This window comes from Perognathus longimembris, chromosome 8 (assembly GCF_023159225.1).
Source record: "Perognathus longimembris pacificus isolate PPM17 chromosome 8, ASM2315922v1, whole genome shotgun sequence".
Lineage (NCBI taxonomy): Eukaryota > Metazoa > Chordata > Mammalia > Rodentia > Heteromyidae > Perognathus > Perognathus longimembris.
The window spans coordinates 4,863,461-4,881,092 of record NC_063168.1 but is presented as its reverse complement, the minus strand read 5'-3'; the positions used below and the strand labels follow the sequence as shown (position 1 = coordinate 4,881,092).

Sequence of the window (17,632 nt, the reverse complement as noted above, 5' to 3'; positions counted from 1 at the left end):
ATTATAAAGGTGATGGGACAGAGGGGTTACAGTTACATAAGTCAGGTAAAGGGTACTTTTTTTTTTTTTTTTGGACAATGTCACCACTTCCCTTGCTATCTCTGAGGTTTTCCCTCCTGTCCCCATCGTGTTGGCTATGTCTGAGAGTTTTGCTTTATTCTGGGCCAGCCTACACGTCAGCCTCCTGGATTACGGAGATAATGGGTACACGTCACCTGCTCAGCCACTGGTTGAGACGGAGTCTACTCACCCTCCTCTCCACTAATCCTGAGCCACAATCCCCTCATTTCTACTTCCTAAGTAGTTAAGTTAGAGAGAGACATTTTATTTTATTTAGTTGGTTGTGGGGCTTGAACTTGGGGCCTGGGTGCCGTCCCTGAGCTCTTTTGCTCAAGCTAGTGCTCTAGCACCGTGAGCCACAGCTCCACTTCGGATTTTTGAGAGGTTAATTGGAGATAAGATTCTCATGGGGAATTTTCTGCCCAGGCTGGTTCTGAACACAAACACACACACACACACACACACACACACACACACACACACACACACAGAGACAGGGAGAGAGACAGAGATAGAGAAAGACAGGGAGACAGAGAGGAGAGAGACAGAGACAGAGAGACGGGGGGAGAGAGAGAGCTCAAAAGAAGCTTTTGGAAAAAAACTAAAAGTTGTTCAGAAAGTACTTTCTAGAACTTGGGTTCTAGTTTCTGGTCCCCTGTATGTAGACCAACCAGCCAGGGGTAGAACACATTAGGAACGAGGTGTATCTGAGCCACGTACTGGTGGCCGAGCCCTGTAATCCTTATAGCTAAGCAAGAGACTGTGATCTGGTTCAAAGCCAGACTGAGCAGAAAAGTCTTCTAGATCCCCTCTCCAAAAGAACCGGCAGAAATGGATGCCTTACAGGCATGGCTTCAGTGGTAGAGTACCAGTCCAACAGGCAAGCCAGAATGAGCCCAACTCTGATTTGAAATCCCGGGCTTGTGAAAACAAACGAAAATAAAAGGAGACTGTCCTCCAGACCACAGTTATTGCTCATTACAGGGCCCCGACAGACCATGGCAGTTACCACTGCCAGTGAAGTGCAGCGAAGCCAGGATCCTGCCGGGGCTTTGCCGGCCCCCTTGGGCGTCCCTGACACGGGCATCCCTGACACAGATGTCCCCAGCAATGCGGAGCAGGTGGCGAGAGGCACTCTGTCCTGTCTCGCAGGCCCCCGCCCGGGGAGGTCACTGCGGTCCCATCCCACGCGAGCCCTAGCGAGCTCAGGAGGAAAAGCACTGCTCTGATTTCTCCTTTGCAGCGAGGACAGAGAGGACGGCTTTGATTAACACAGGACGGCAGCTTTCCCGTTGCCGGAGGCCACGTCCCCCCACCGGGTACTGAGGACAGAGACCGGGTGCCCCCCATCTCCGCGCCCCTCATGCTCGCTCACACCGGGAGAGGCCACTCGGGCGGGCGTCCCGTCTGTCCTGGTGCCCACAGCTCTGCCCCAGGAAGCCCCTGTCCACGCCAGCCCGGAGTGGCGTGCAAGGCGCTGGGGACGGCGCCCCCTCCTGAGATCATGCCCCCCACCCCCAAAGAAGAAGAAGAAGGTAAGGAGTGACAGGGGAAGCAAGGCGGTGGCGGGACGGGCAGACACGGGAAAGCACTGGGGTGGGGGGGGGTGTACGTGGACAAGCCACGCGTGGCACGGAGATGGCCGCACCGGCGCTCCCCGGGCGACTCGGGAGGCCACCCCCTCCGCCTCCCGCCCCCGAGGGCCCGGAGGCCGTCACCCACGCGGCGCCCGCCCGGGACCGGCCCCCCGCTCACCTGCGCCCCGGGGGCCGGCGTCGGGGGCAGCGCGCCCCGCGGCAGGAGCTGCGGCGCCAGGTCGCAGGCGGACGGGGACGGCAGGGGGGGCTGGGAAGAGAAGGGGGGGCCCCGTGAGGCCCGCGCCCCGGGGTGGGGGGGGGGGGCCCGGCTCCCGGTCCCAGCGCGGCCCGCGGTGCTGGGCGCAGGAGCGAGGGGCCGGGGCCTCCCGGGCGGCGCCCCCCACGTGGCGCCCGAGCCTCCCTCCGGGCCCGGGTGCGGCCTCGGGGAGCAGGCGGGCGGGAGGGGGGCACCGAGTCCCTGGGGGGGGGGGAGGCACACATACCGGCCCGGGGGCGCCCTGGCCGAGCCCCGCCACGGGGGGCCCCTCCGGGGGCAGGGCGGCGGGTCCGGGTCCGGGCAAGGCCGTCGCGCCGGCCTCCGCCATCAGCTTGCTGGGCGCGGCTGGAAGAGAGCAAGGCCTCACCTTACGGTCTCCACGGAGGCGGGGGGAGGGGGGGCCTTCCCTCCCCACCCCCTTCTCCCCACCCCCCTGCCCCCCCCTCGGGCGGGCACTCACAGGCGGGCTCCGAGATGGCCGTGTGCGAGGACTTGGGGGAGCTCCTGGAGGACGCGGGCGGCGAGGGGCTGGCGTGGAGGCCCGGGGCGACCACGTCCAGCGCACCGAAGTGTGGGGGAGCGTCCAGGCCGGAGCCCTTGTCCTGAAACACACGCGCGTGCACACGCGCACACACGCGTCATCTAAGCCCCTCCGAGAGACCGCCTATCCATAGCACTTGTTACACTTTCTCCCCTCTTATCTTGACCTTTTGCAGACTTTCCCAAAGGACTCTGCATTTGATTCTTTTTTTCCCTTAACGCTGACAGCTTGTCCCCCAGGAGTCTGGCTCGGGCCGGGGTCACTGCCCGCGCGGGGCTGCGCTCATGGCCAGTGAGGCGAACGTCTTTGGTCTCTTGCAGACGCGTGTCACGCACGGGTCTAGGGCCTGCGGCTTCCTGCCCTTTCACCTCTGGCTTCCTGCCCTTTCACCTCTGGCTTGTCGCAGACGTCGGCCTTCAAGGTAGCGTGATGAACAAGTTCCCATTCCCAACGGCGTCACAACAGGAGATGATCTTCTTTGGGGTGTGTGTGTGTGTGTGTGTGTGTGTGAACGCAAGGACGGTTGAGCGGGGCTGACACATGGCTCAGACGCCTTCCTGTGCAGCAGACGCCGGAGGCCCCCGGCCGGACTGCGGAGAGGCCAGCTGCGGGACCCCAGCTCCGAGAGCGGCCATCCCCGAGAGGGGCCCCCGCCAGGGCCCGGGCCGTGGCTCTCTGTGAACTGTGAGTGCTTGAGCAGCAGAGAAATAAGCCCACGCGGTGAGAGCAAGCACTGCCCGGCACGGCGCTCACGGGGGGGGGGGGGGGGCTTCCTGGGCCCCGGACGGCACTTGCGTGTGGGGGTACGTGGGTTCTATGGTCTTGGCTTCCCCAAGCGACCGGAAAGCGCAGTGATGCTTTCGGGAGGACGATGCCCACGCATCGCGCCCGTTGTGACGCGCGAGGAGCGGGCCCCGTCCACGAGGAGCCCGCGGGCCCCTCTGGCGCGGCGTGTGACGTACTGCAGGTGACAGAGCTTGGTGACAAACTCCGCTCACGCGGCAGCGGCGACGTCATCGGCGGGGCTCACTCCGGAATGCTTCCCCCCTGCTCCATTTATTTTTGTGCTGGAACTGGGGCTTCAACTCGCGGCTAGGGCGTTCTTCTGTAGCATTTTTGCTCCCAACGACGGGTGCCCTACCACCTGAACCACAGCTCCACTCCTGGCTTTTTGGTAGTTACTTGGGGATAAGAATCTCATGGCTTTTCCTGTGTGGGCTGGCTTTGAACCGTGATCTCCAGAGCTCGGCTTCAGAGCCCAGAACAGCTAGGGTGAAAGGCAGGGACCACCACTGCGCTATGCTCTTTACAAGTGACCTCTCCCTCCCAACGTGGTCTTCAAGCGGCGATGAAAGACACTTCCGTTTGGCCACGGACAGCCTGTGGCCAAAGACTTGGATTCTAGGTCCCTGTACATGCTAGAATTTGAACTGCATCCTCTCTGAGAGATGCTCTCCCTCCCGCCTTTTAACATCTGTGAAACGGTAGTGGGCCCTTCAGTTAGTGAAAACAAATCCTTATTTCCTAGATGGCTTGACAGCACTTCCTCTTTCCTCTCAGGGAAGGAAATAGTGGTGGTTCTTCCGGCCGGAAGCACCTTAGCTTTGAGGAAATGCCAAATGCCCTCTCGTCTTTGCGCTCACCCCCGAGCCCCCAGGAACGGACTCGGAGGAACAGGCCTGCTGACAGTCTCCACCGCCCCCACCCCCAGCTGCCTGAGAAGAAGCCTGGCCCGATGGGGCCAGAGAACTCGGGGTTCAGGAAGGAGGACGGCACTGGGCTTCCTGCAGAGAGCTGGCGCTGTCATGGCTACAAGCCCAGACCCGAGACCCCGCGGCAGCCGTGCCACGAGCTCGGTGCTGCAGGGCGTGCTGCGCGCGCACGTCTGAGGCTCTGCCTCCCATGCCAAGCACCGCAGAGAAAAACAAAACCAGAATCAGAGCGCGCAGGCCGAGGCGAGCACAGGGGGCTCTGGCTTATCCCCCCGGGGTGGGACGATAGGAAATCTCCCTCGCTTTTTCTTTTGGTCTGTGGGAAGAATCCACGCGAGCCTATCATAAGAAAGTTGCCAAACAATTCCTGAGTTTCAGAGGTTCGCCTTCTCCTCGTTCCTCCCTTCTTCCCTTTCTCCCTCCGTTCCTCTCTTTTTTTTTTCTCTTTTTCCTGGAATGGGAGTTCACGTTCAAGGTCCTGAGCTTGCAGGCACTCTACCATTTGCATCATTCCTCCAGACCGGCTTTTTGCTAGCTAACTGGAGATAGAGTCTCATGCTTTTCTGCCCAGGCTGGCCTTGAACCACGATCCTCCGGATCTCCGCCTCCCGAGTAGCTAGGACTACGGGTGTGAGCGGCTGGCTCTCAGCTCGGAGGTTATCTGTAACCCAGCGGGTCCTGGGGTACCTTCAGGGTTCCCTGAGCCTCACATTAAGAATGGGGGAGACATAATCTCCATCACAGGAGGTCACGGGGAAATGACGAAACACCCCACGCCTCTCAGAACACCGCCGGGAGGGAGCCGGCATCCACGTACGTGACTCAGGCTCCACCCCGTGGGTGTCTGCCTCCACCCAGAGGTGGGGGGAGCTTACCTTGAGTGCCGAGGGGCGCGTGGTCTCAGGCGGCGGGTCTTCTAAAGCCAGCCCCTGCCTCCTTTCCACCCGGACATCCGCGTAACTGCTCGAGGAAGCAAGAGATAACAATGGAGGTGGCCCGGGCCAGGGGGGCAGCACCCAACAGGCACCCGGGGGCTGTGCCCCCCACGTCCCTCCCACATGAGGCAGTTCCCAGGGGCCCTGTCTGCTCCCCAGGGAAAAGGCCAGACTTCCACCGCAGCGGATCTACCATTACACACAAATACTTCCATTGCTAGGGTGTTCATGCTACCTTCCCCGCCCCAACCCGCTCCCTGAAATCTTCACACATGGCAGCCGTGTGTGTGTGTGTGTGTGTGTGTGTGTGTGTGTGTGTGTGGTGTGGCAGTACTGATCTGTGAACTCAGGGCCTAGCGCTTGCTCAGCATCTTTGCTTGACTGGTGCTCTACCACTTGAGCCATACCTCTGGCCCGCCGTTTTGCTACTTAACCAGAGACAGAATCTTACAGACTCTTCTGCCCAGGCTGGCTTCAGACTGTGAGCCTCAGATCTCAGACCCGAGTAGCTAGGATGACAGGCGTGAGTGAGGCTTCGGCACCCGACTTCAAAGTGCTTATAAACGGCTTCCATCTGTGGGGTAAGCTTCTTCCCTATCAGAAGCTGTTCTTAAATATCTGCTCTGCCTGGGCCATACGTAACGGAGAGTGCTACAACTCTTTTTCCATTTCTTGGGAGGTTTTCTTTTAAATAACCCTAGAACCAGATCCTGGCCATGGATGGATCTATGGACACACGCTGTCACCGTTGGGGATAAACAGATTCCGCGTGGGGCCTCCTGGGTGGAGACGCAGGGCCACCTGGGAATGCTGGTCACTTAGGAAGGCGCACGCCAGGGGCTGCAGTGGTTCCCGGGTGGGCTGGGGGATGAACAGCACACAGTGCGAGGGAACCGGGCCAGGCTCGCGGGCGGAGACAAGCTAGTGCGCGTCTCCTTCCTTCCCTCTCTGCGTGCTGAGGAAGGGCGGGCAGCCGGCTGGCCGTATGCATGGTGGCGTGCGTGGGGTGGGTCTGTCTACCTGCCTCTGCGTGTTCTGCAGTCATTCCTCCGGTCCAGGGGACCTAGGGGGACTGGCCGCAGAGCCACCCGTGAATGCGAAGATGCACACACACGCCAGTCCCTTACAGAAAGTGACGGAGCACGTGTGTATCACCCGTGCCACGGCATTCACCATACTGATTGTTTTTGTATGTGTGCTGGTACCGGGTCTAGAACTCAGGGCCTTAGGCTCCTGTTTGGCTTTCTGGCACAAGGTTGGCACGGCCACTTGAACCACACCTCCGCTTGTGGCTCTTTGTTGGTCCACTGGAGATGAAGGCTGAGGGATTTTCCTGCCCGGGCTGGCTTTGAATGGAGATTCTCAGAGCTCTGCCCCCAGAGTAGCTGAGATTACAGGTGGGAGTCATTGGCACCTGGCTCCAGTGGACTTGAAAAGCTCAGGAGTGGGAGCCTCTGCCAAGAGATGCGTGAACAATAGCGTCATTATGGGCTGTGTACAGTTACAGTGCAGGCAGCCCAGGGGCCGCTTATCTGCTCTGTCATGCAGCCAATGACTGTGAGGACGTTGTACCCCCCACAGCTCCGACGCCTCCCACCTGTGCAAAACCACCTGCAGACGACTCGCACCTCACACGATGTAAACGCTGTCTACACTGCTCTCGGTATTGTTTAGGGAACAGCCAGAAGAAAAACATCTGCATATGTTCACCACCGAGGTAACTGTTTTTATTTTCTGTGCCAATACCCGGGTTTGAACTTAGGGCCGGGGCTACTTTGCCTGCTGGCTACTTTGCTCAAGGCTGGCGCTCTACCACTTGAGCCACAGTGCCACGTCTGGCTTTTTGCTGGGTTAGAGATAAGAGTCTCATAGCCTTTTCTGTCGGGGCTGGCTTCAAACTTCAGTCCTCAACACTCAGAGTCCTCAGGAGCTAGGATTTCAGGAGTTAGCCATCAGCTCCTAGCAGTAGGAGGTACATTAAAATAAAAACAAGAAAGGACATGAAACCTCGTGCACCCAGAGGGCCGGCTTCCGGAAGCGGGCCCCTCCTGCCCTGGCTGCCCTCACGGGCTTTCCCTACAGCAGCTGGCACTGATCGATGGTGCTCGCATTTCCGCACGGCTGGGGGCGGGGAGGAGGGCGCCTGGTCCCCTTCCGACCCCGCACAGGACACGTCCGTGTCGCGTCGGGCATGCGGCCTTCTCTCAGGCCTGGTAGTCTAACACTAGGCTGGCAGAGGTCACCAGGACATCCCCCGTCCCCTCCCCCGCGGGGATCCCCCCCCCCCAATAACACAGTGGCCCTCGGTGCCTCCAACACAGCCTCCCTTGTCAGCAGGGGTGTGTGAAGCATTCAAAATCAAAGGAATACGTGTTTGCGTTCTTTAGAGGCCATGTTTTAATTTTCTCCTCAAAACAGCGCCCAGGGAAAGCGGGGGGGGGGGGGGAGGGATAAACAAGGGGAAAACAACATGTAAGTAGGTCATTCGAGCAGGAACTCGCCAAGTAGGATCCTGGCAGCCTGGATGAGTGCATGAGGCACTCCAAGGGGCCCGGCTGAAGACCCGGGAGGAGAGGGCCGGGTGGGCCCGGGGAAGGGGCCGACCGAATGCCAGTGCCAGCCCCGTGCGCGCCCCTCGGGGCCCTGCCGCCCGCCCGCCCCGCCAGCCGGAGCCGCTGCACCGGCGGGGCCCCTCCGCCCCAGGCCCGGGCCGTACCTGACCACCGAGTGCGTGCACACGATGAACTCGGGCTTGGAGTTCCACTGGTGGTAGGTGATGTAGTAGTGGGTCTGCAGCCAGATCCACTGCTGCCCTTTGGTGAGGAAGCGGTAGCAGCAGGACTTCCCCTTGCCGAACTGCATCACTGGGGGGCGAGAGCACGGGTGCCGCGCGTCAGCCACGCCAAGGCGGCCCCGCTTCCCTTCTTCCCACTCCCTTCCTTCCCCTCTCTTTCCCCGCCCTCCTCCCTCGCTTCCTGTGCTTTCCCAACGGCTCGGAAGCTTCCAGAGATCTCTGAACGGAGGGCAGATCTGGCCAGATCTTGGAGCCGCAGAGCTTAATGACGGAAGAGGCGCGGGCCGCCCTGGGCTCCTCATCTCCTCCCTGCGGGCGGGCGGTCAGGGTGTGCGGAGGAGGGAGGGCCCGGACACTGGCCGATCCGGAGCCCGAATGGACCTGGCAGCCGGCACCTGCACGTGTGTGTGCGTGTGTGTATCGGTACAAGGGCTTGAACTCAGGGCCTGAGCGTTGTCTCTTAGCTTGATTTGCCTACTGGAGCCACAGCTCCACTTCTGGCTCCTTTCTGGCTAATTAGAGGCCAAGTGTCATTCTTTGGCCCACGTGGCTTGTGTCTGCTGAAGGAGTCAGACTCAGTCAAGGATTTAAGGCAGTTGTGCTGCTGACATTTGAGTGGAGGGATAAATCAGCTGAGTCTTACGCTGGGTGGAAAGAAGCTGGGATTCTACAAGTCCAGCAAACCCACTGTGGTCACGCCGCGCTTTGAGGGCGCCATTAGTTGGTTAAAGGTTTACAGATGAGACCTAAATTCCAACAGCTAACCCAGCTGGAGCTTAAGCCTGCTGTCCCTTCAACGAGGATAATGAAGACGAGAAAATTCTAATGGGTTCTACAGACAAAACACCCATTAAAGTAATGCTAGTGGTCCACTGGTGTATCACAACGCACAAGCCAATGTCGCCACGAAGAGGCAGCACTGAAACAAGCCTGGGAGCGGCTCACGCTGGACTTCAGTCAGGCGGGAGATGGACGCGCTGACCATTCTCACCCCCCGCACCGCGAGTCCTCATCACCGTGGTCTTCTGCGCGTCCTCTGACTCCCCCTCCAACATCCTATGCTCAGCCCTTTGCAGGTTCCCACCACATCCTACCGTCAGCTGTCCCCGGCTTTCCCAGCATGCCTCGCTCTGCAGGAGGCAAGGCGGGAGGGCTCCCGGGAACTGCCCTCTCCCAGGCTCACAGAGAAGCCTTCCTTCAGACCTCACACTGTCAGGGCACCGGAGGGAGCACGCAGCGGCTGCAGGGGAGCCGCCAGTCTGCGGCCTGTGGCTGGTGCCGGTGTCTCGGGCTTCAGGAGTGAGGAGCATTCAGTCTTTTGTCTTGGAAATGCATAAAGGAAATGACTTTCCTGATCAGGATGAATGAACGTGCTTGTCTGAATGATACCGGGACAGTATCCGAACCAGAGCCGCACACGGGGGAATAACAGATGCACGCAAGGACCTCCACCACGCCCCGATCCTCGCGGAGCAAACCCAGCTACCAGGCAGGCTCCAGCCGCAGCGAGCCCCTCGTCCGGGCGAGTTGGTACTCACGGTGCTGGTGGCACCTGGCCAGGAGTTCCAGGTCATCGATGTGGTAGTAGTCGTAGCCGGAGGTGCCCAGCACTTCAAAGGGCAGGTATCCTATGATGGGAGGGGCTCTGGAGGAAGACAGGGGGATTCGCCATCACACAGAGCCCTGCCGGCCACACACGCTGGCCCCGCCCGCCAGGAGGGAGCCTGTGAGCTGCGGGGCGCATGCTCAGTGGTCCAAATGGAGGCGGCACCCCTCAAGGGCCCAGGGGCGGGGATGTGGCCAGGGCTGGAGAGCTTTTCCTTTTCCAAAGGCTTTACTTCGTTCATTCACTTTATTTATTGCTGATTATCATTTGTGCCGGTACTGGGGCTCGAACCCAGGGCCTCACGCTCTTCTTGCTTAGCTTTTTCCGCTCACGGATGGCGCTCTACCACGTGAGCCGCATCTTTACTTCTGGCTTTTGCTGGTGATTTGGGTTAAGAATCTCAGACCTTTCTGCCCTGGGTGGCTTAACATCATGGCCCTCAGGTCTCAGCCTCCTGAGTGGCTAGGGTTACAGGCGTGAGCCGTCTGCACTGTCAGGACACCTTCAGGCATTTAAATATCCTATTCTCTCAGCAGAGGCCGGCCCAACTAATAAAAATGTACCGAACAACTGGAAACAGCTACAGACCGAGTCAGCCCCATATCTAAGTGTAATAAAACAAGTGAATGGGCGGGAAGGGAGATGGTTAATTCTCCACTGGGAAGCAGCCCGCTGTAGGACAGGTGCGTGGACCCCCTTGGGCAGGTGCGTGGACCCCCTTGGGCAGGTGCGTGGACCCCCTTGGGCAGGCCAGGCCGGCGTCCTTCCCTCCAGAGGGCCAGGCTGGACTTGGCTGTCCACGCCCAGCCTGGCTCTCGCACACAACCCTTGACCAGGACCCAACCCAAGGATGTTTTTCTTTTTACAGACCTGTGGTCCAGAAATAAAAATTTCCATTCCAAGCTATGCCTCGAAGTGAATTCTTCTAAAGGCTCATCGACGACACACATTTCCTGTATGGGAAGAGGGGGGGAAGAAGCGATCGTGTTGCCACTCGGGGTGCCAGATGCTCGCCCCGAGGTTTGTTCAGAAGGAATGCGCGGTGGGTAACAGAAGTTAAAACCGTTCCGAGCCCGTCTCCAAGTCGTGTTGGACTGAAACTTGTCATCTGTAGCTAATTTCGGTATTAGCTGATACTAAATTTGTTTCCCGAGCTGGGGGGAAAAAAAAATACCCAGGAGCCAAAATGTCACAGCACTCCCTTCCCATTATCTGGAAATGTGGTAAACATGTGCAAAATGGCTTTTCATGGGGATGGGGATGACTAATTGAACTCCGCCTCTGTGCCAGGGAGGGGACGGCACGGCGGAGGAGAGGCACGGGATGCATCTTTCCACTTTCTGACGCTCAGTCCCGCCCCCCCCGCGTCTGCTGAAGGGAGTGCTGCTCACGTCAATGCGAGGGGTAGGAAGATGGGGGGATGGAGCACCCCACAACCCCCCCGAGAAAGTTACACAGGAAACGAGCGTCCGGGATGGGGCCTGGGAACCACAGCCATCTCCCTCTCCCCCCCCGCCCCCCGCGCTGACTCGCCTTGAGGAGCTGCGGGGTGGCCAGGCGCACGGTGGCGATGAAGCAGACCTCCTTCCCGAGGGGCAGGCGGCAGGGCCTGGACAGGGCGCCGTCAAAGCCGTTGCACGAGGGGCTGGGCCCTGGACGGGGGGGGGGGGGGGGGGGAGGACACACATGGGTTAGCCTCGTCTGAGGACGGCTGCGGAAGGCACTGAACCCTCCTCCTCCCCCAGCGCCGTTTCCGGGGGGCGTCACGATCAGAGGGGGCCCCTGACCCCGCCGCACCCGGAGATACAAGAGCAGGAGCTCTGGGCCCCGCAGGCCTTGCGCGTGTCACCCCGCCTGTCACAGGCCCGGAGTGACGGACCTCTGACGCCGGGAGGCAAAAGGAACCCCTTATTTTATTTTATTTTTTAAATTGCCCGTCATGGGCGTTTTATTACATGACAGAAACCCGGCCAACACCTGGGATCAGAGCGACGCAGAAACAAAATGGCACCCCAGCAGAGCCGGCCAGGCTTGCGGCGTGGCACGGGAGACGATGCCCGTCGGCCATGGGTTCTCACACGCCTGGGGGGGGGGGGGCATTACTGTTATCGTTGCTTTAGAGATGAGGAAGAAAAAGCCGAGTGAGGTATTCCATGGGAGCTAATGACGGAGCAGGGTGTCACCAGCTGTGCAGACCCCCGGCCTCCGGGTCTCTGGGGGCGTGGGAGGTATAGTTCCAGGGTCACCACGGTGTGGACTGAGCCCCCAGCACCCTGCAAAAGCTGCCGTGTGGCTCCAGTGTGGTCTCGCGTGGAAGGATCCAGACCCACGCTCAGGGACTGCGTTCAGTTCACTGATCTTTGGGGCCAGGACAATTCTATTATCTTCAGGTGCCGCAGAAAAGTCCCTTGTCACATAGGGGCAGGTCCACCGAGCACTTGGGTGGAGTTCTCCAGGCCGACCATCCACCCGGCCCTCTGGGGCCCAGGATTCCACCCAGACCCGCCGATCCCACGGCCGACGGGGCTTACCCACGCAAGCCAGGGCTGAGGATCCCTGGGGCAAAAGTGTAGGGATTATGAAGTTGGCTCTCCCAGTTGGGTGTTTGCCTAGCATGCGTAAAGCCCTGGGTTCGAGTCCTCAGCACCACATACACAGAAAAGGCCAGGTGTGGCTCTGTGGCTCAAGTGGTAGAGTGCTTGCCTTGAACAAAAAGAAGCCAGGGACAGTGCTCAGGCCCCAAGTTCAAGCCCTAGGACTGGCAAAAAAAAAAAAAAAATTGGCTCTCCATATCCAAAAGTTCTGAATTTGCAAACTTAATTAACTGTGGATCCAAAATATCTGAAAAAATAACGCTATATCTGTATACAACACGTACAGACACTTTCTTGTCATTATTCCCTAAGCACAACAACGTATAACAAACATTTACACTGTGTTAATAGGATCAGTAATGTAGAGACATAACGTATGAGCAGGTGACATGCAAACACTACGCCATATAATGAAGCTGAGCCCCCCTGGGTTTTGGTGTCTTTCACAGATCTTGGGACCAGTCCCTCGGGGGCATGGAGGGATAAATATATAACATGTGTGTTCCGAACATACAGATTTAAATATTATTCTTTTTCATTTTAAGAACCTATAAAGCATCAGAAAATGGAATGCGTTTTAGAATAAAATCTATGAGATCATATTTTAGCTTTTTAATTTTTTGTTTTATATATTTACAGGTCTCTAAACGACTCTATAATATGGTCTTCTCACTACATGAACAAATTCATTTTTAGCAAACATGTCTTCTGGATTCATTCACATAAATACCAATAAATGTTTCCAGGCAGGAATATAAAGTGGAAAAAAAATAAAAAATAGTAGTCTCTAGAGTGTTTGCATCTGTCATGAGTTGGCTTAGATTACTGCAGATTATGTCTCAGGGTGAGCCAAGAAATTTATCAAGGGAAAGGAAAACAATTCCACATAAGGGAAGGGTCTGCAGATGCGAACAGCTGTGTAATAATAATAATAAAAAAAAGACATTTAAAACCTCCCCAGATGTGAAATACTCTCAGCTTGATTCGAAGAGACATTACCCAGCCAGATAATGATCCAATAAATTCTCTTGACTCTTCGGAAATACCAAGACCTTCCAAGCACGCTTCCCAACATGGCCCAGGAGCTCGGAGAAAGCCCCCCTTTTCTACCTCTACGTGACGCGCGCCTTGTCCTGGGCGCCCCTTTGGGCTACTGAGTTCGTGTATGGTCAAGGGCGCCTCGCTCCTGACGCACGGTGAAGAGGACGAAGGGGACGGGGGAGCGGGCAGAGCGGACGGCGCCTCCCTTCAAGGGCAGCAGAGACTCAGAGCGCCGTGAATTCCCCAGCGAGGGATTCTTAGAGCTTCCCCTCGGCTAGGCCGCCGCCCACGCCAGGAGACAGTTCATCTTCAAAGGCTTTCAGGACGAAATTGCACCCCCCACCCCCACCCCCACCCCAAAAGAGAAGTTCCCTTAAGCCCTGTCGCCTGCGGCCGATCCACTAGACACTTTACAGATGGGCCCCAAACGGAGCGACTTCCTCCCAAACAAGCTTGTCACACCATCTGAGGCGGGGCGCAGTAGATCACGGATGGCTGTTTTGACAGAGGCCGAGGGGAGAAGCCAGGGGCCGGGTGGAGAACGGCGAAGGAAGGGCTTTGGAAGATCTCGTCAGCTGGGTTTGAAGTGGCTTTTTGCTGGCAGCCGGATCTCCGTGTGCTTCAGTGTTAATTCATGACAGGGTTCCGGAAGCCCTGGCCTTCATACTTCGCACGTAGGGTAAACTCCCTGGCACTTGGCACCCCAAGGTAGTTTAAAGCCATTAATTATGGATTCAATTACTTGTTTCAATTTAAGTAATAGAAGAAGAAAAAAAAAAAGAAACCTCACCTAATTACAACTGGTTTCCTTACCTCTCAGAAGGATTTGCCACTAAACGTGGGCACAGTCCTGTTGGCTTAGACCGCCGGCCACTTAGGATACAGAGGAAAGTGGTCTTTTTTTTTTTGATACTTGAGCATAGCAAGTATTACGTATTGTATTCTTGCCAAAAGCTACATAAATCGCCACCTCCGGGGAGGGGACTGGCCTCGCTCTTCTAACTTGCACTCAGACCTTGAGACCCCAGGGCGGTTTCTCCATAGAAGGAGCCGGTGCTACTGGGGACCCGGACCCCCTACTCCCGAGGGAGAGTGGCCGTACAGCATGGTGCTGGGACACCCGGGCACTCACGCCCGCTCACCGGCGCACCGATGCGACGCAGAGGAGGCCTGGGCGAGCCGGCTGCGGGGACTCGTCCGTCCTGGATCACCTCCCTGCGGGGGGCGGGGGGGGGAAGCAGCAAAGGAATGGGGAGGAATGGAGGCGGACGCCTGGCCCTGCTTGGAGCTAACTCAGCTGCAACGGCCACAGGAGACACGCAAGTCCGCGGGGAAGCTAGCGGCCTGCTCCCTCCGCACTCCCGACAAAGCAGGCAGGTGTCTGGGAAGACGTGAAGCAACCGACGTCGAAGACGTGCTTCCGGAAGTTTCTAAACCCCAGCTGGGACAGACGTTCGACCCGTCTGGATTATGGCTTCTGGAAGGCGGAGAGGAAAGTAAGTCCCTGCCCATTCGTAAGCAAGCCTCTCCTACTCGGCGAGCGCTGATCTCAAGGCTCGCGCTCCTCTTCCCAGCATGCTTGGTCGGACGTGCAGCCGGCTCCGGCCAGCCTCTCGCGCACCCTTCCCCCCCAAGCCTGCGCACTGCGCGCCTCGCTTACGCAACGCTTAGCTTGTCTCTCTTCTCCTCCAGCTCTGTGTAGTGGAGGGAAAAATCAGTGCGGGGGAGCAGGGAAAAAAACCACACAAGGAAGCCGAGGGCTTGCAACTTCGCTGGATTGAAAAATAAATTCCTTTAAAGAGAATTGGGTGGGGAATGTATGTGCGCATATATTATAAGTAATTATACATATATATATTTATATAGTACATAGACCATGTTATATAACATATTTCATATGTATAACTACATAACTATAAACATACATATATATGTATGTATACTTCTTTGTGCCAGTACTGGGGCTTGAACTCAGGGCCTGGGCACTGACTGTCCTTGAGTTTTTTTTTTTTGCTCAAGGCTTGCATTCTACAGCTTGAGCCACTCCTCCCTCCACTTCTGGCTTTTTGGTGGTTCATCGGAGATAAAGACTCTCACAGACTTTCCTGCTCTCCCTTGCTTCAGACAGCAAGCAGTCCTCAGATCGCAGCCTCTTGAGTAGCTAGGATGACAGGCGTGAGCCCCTGGTGCCCAACAGGAAAGCGTATGTTAAATAATTCTCCTTTTCTGAGCAGAGCACTCACTCACCAAGTGTTCTTCGATGCCAAGAGGGTCGTAACGGCACTGCGAAGATACTCACTGGATGCTGGTGTGGATAGGGTCTATCATGTGTATGCTCAGGAAAGCGAAATTTCCTGCAGGCCCCTAGCTCAGGCTTCAAAGTGGCTATCTTGAACACATTAAAAAAAAAAAAAGTCATAGCTGTGGGACAACAACTTGTACGGAAGTTTGTTCACTCCCCCAAAGCCAGCAAGCAGAGATGTGGTCGATAAACGAACGGCCGCGTCTCGTTGCTTATTTTAACTCGATCTTAGAAGTTGTCCCAGGACGATGACCTTGAGTGACAAAATGTTCTCTTCTGTTATCTGAACCCCACCGCCATCTCCTTGGGCAGCAGGAAGTCCTGGGGTGTGCTGGGCTGCGTTTTGCTGGGGACACTCTGCTGTAGACTCTCAGAGACGGTGACACAAATCAGACAGTCCTTCCACCAGGCTGTCTCAACTTGCCACTCCATTTCCAACGAGGTCTGGCGTGCAGGAGCCTTGAGCTTTGAACTGAGACATCTCACTTAACTAAGCTCAAGGGCACACGAAACTCCCCAAACAATAACCTCAAAGCCAGGCAACCTACAGAGATCCCAGGAAACATAGGGAATTGAGTGTTCAAAGCCAGAAGGGCCTGGCTTCAGCCAGTATTGCAGATGTGGTTGTGTGGTTCCAGGGGAGTAGGTCAGATGAGGGCAGGGAGACTTTCCTACGGTGGTGTGTGGTTTCTGGAAAGCCCGGAGTGGAATGTTTGCTCAGGGTGACCCATTTGGAATCATACCAGCCACTTCTGAAACGCTGCGCTCTGGATTTCAGTCAGCCGCACACTGAAATCCAAGTCTCTGCGAGGAGGCAGGCGCAGAGGAAGAATTGCTTGTTCCTAGCTGAAAGTTACCTTCCGGGAGCCCAAACTGCTTCTGGGGAGCACTTCAAAGCAGAGCGTGCATCACACCTCTGAAAAGCATCCGGCCAGTCTCTTCCTCCTCCCTCCCTCTTCCTCCCTCCCTCCCTCCTTCCCTTCCTTCCTTCTTCTTTCCTTGGTGCCAGTACTAGGGCTTCAACTCAGGGCCTAGGTGCTGTCCCTTAGCTTTTCCTCTCAAGGCTGGCCATCTCCCACTTGAACCACAGCTCCACTTCCAGCTTTCTGGTGGTTAATCGGAAAGTCTCATGGACTGTTCTGCCCGGGCCAGCTGGGAGCTGGGATCCTTCCATCTTACAGGCACGACTGGTCATTCGGCTAGTTTTGTTTTGTTTTGTTTTGTTTCCCACTTGCAGTAATAAATAGGGCGATGTCACTGATGTGTTCATGGGAGGCGCATGGAAGGCCTCCTGGTCCACGTTGGAGTGGAAAAGTAAAAAGAATGGGTGATGAGTTTGTCCCAAAACATCTCTCCTCCTTAAAAAAAAAAATCTGCTGCAAGAGTGCTTGCCTGGAAAGTAGAAAGCCCCGAGTTCAATACCTAGCACTGAAAACAATAACCTGCTACAGGACATAGCTAGGTCCACTTCAAGTGACTTCTGGAAGTGGTCAACGTGCCACTGTTCCCAGGGGAGGGCTAGACAGGTGGCACCTACCCGAACCCGTCCCCAGAGCAGGTCAAAAACTGTCCAGTGAGCACTTCTCAGAAAGACTACTTCCGGGCCGATTTCCTGATACTTCTTTACTTCCTCCCCGCTTCCTCCTCTCTCCCCTTCCAGGGTCTGGGGATGGAACCCAGGACCTTGCCTAGCATAGGGAAGTTCTCTTCATGTTTATTAAACATCTAGGCTAGAGAATCAAAGTAGTCCTCAGGAGTGAGGGAGACTCCTGGCATTGAAAGGGGGGGGGGTTCCATTTCCAGCCAGTGTCTGGGAGGAGTTGTGATAGCTAGCTGACAGTGGGAACTGGGGTTCGGGGGGCTGGGGGCGAATGACTTCAGCCAGGGCCAAGATGCTTCCGACCCTCCCTTTCCCAGAACCCTGCTAACAAGGCCCATTCATAATGGATTCCTGTCAACCCGGCTTGTTCCTGCTGGAGGAATTCCTGGCCGTTTTCTAGGTTACCTGGCAAGAAGACAGGAGCCTCATCTGTATAATTTAAAGGTCACCAAAAGACCTGTCTGGCTCAGTCTCCCCCTCTTTCTTCCCTGCCCTGGGCATCCACATTTCATTACTTCTTTCTTCTCTGGTTTTGTTTCTTCTCCCCCCTCCCCCCTCCCCCCTCCCTTTTCTGCTCTCTCTTCCTTGGGTGT

General features: G+C 56.9%; 1 protein-coding gene across 1 annotated transcript in view; it reads right to left on the bottom strand.

Annotated features, from left to right (window-relative positions):
* The window catches only part of Npas2 (neuronal PAS domain protein 2), a 112,957-nt gene that overhangs the window by 10,106 nt on the left and 85,219 nt on the right, over nt 1–17,632 (bottom strand). Inside the window, exons 8-15 of the mRNA XM_048353516.1 lie at nt 11,036–11,154; nt 10,373–10,455; nt 9,435–9,541; nt 7,819–7,966; nt 5,043–5,127; nt 2,375–2,516; nt 2,141–2,259; nt 1,816–1,905 (exon numbers count right to left, since the gene is read on the bottom strand). Of these exons, the coding sequence (XP_048209473.1) occupies nt 1,816–1,905; nt 2,141–2,259; nt 2,375–2,516; nt 5,043–5,127; nt 7,819–7,966; nt 9,435–9,541; nt 10,373–10,455; nt 11,036–11,154 (893 nt within the window). The remainder of the gene's footprint in view (nt 1–1,815; nt 1,906–2,140; nt 2,260–2,374; nt 2,517–5,042; nt 5,128–7,818; nt 7,967–9,434; nt 9,542–10,372; nt 10,456–11,035; nt 11,155–17,632) is intronic.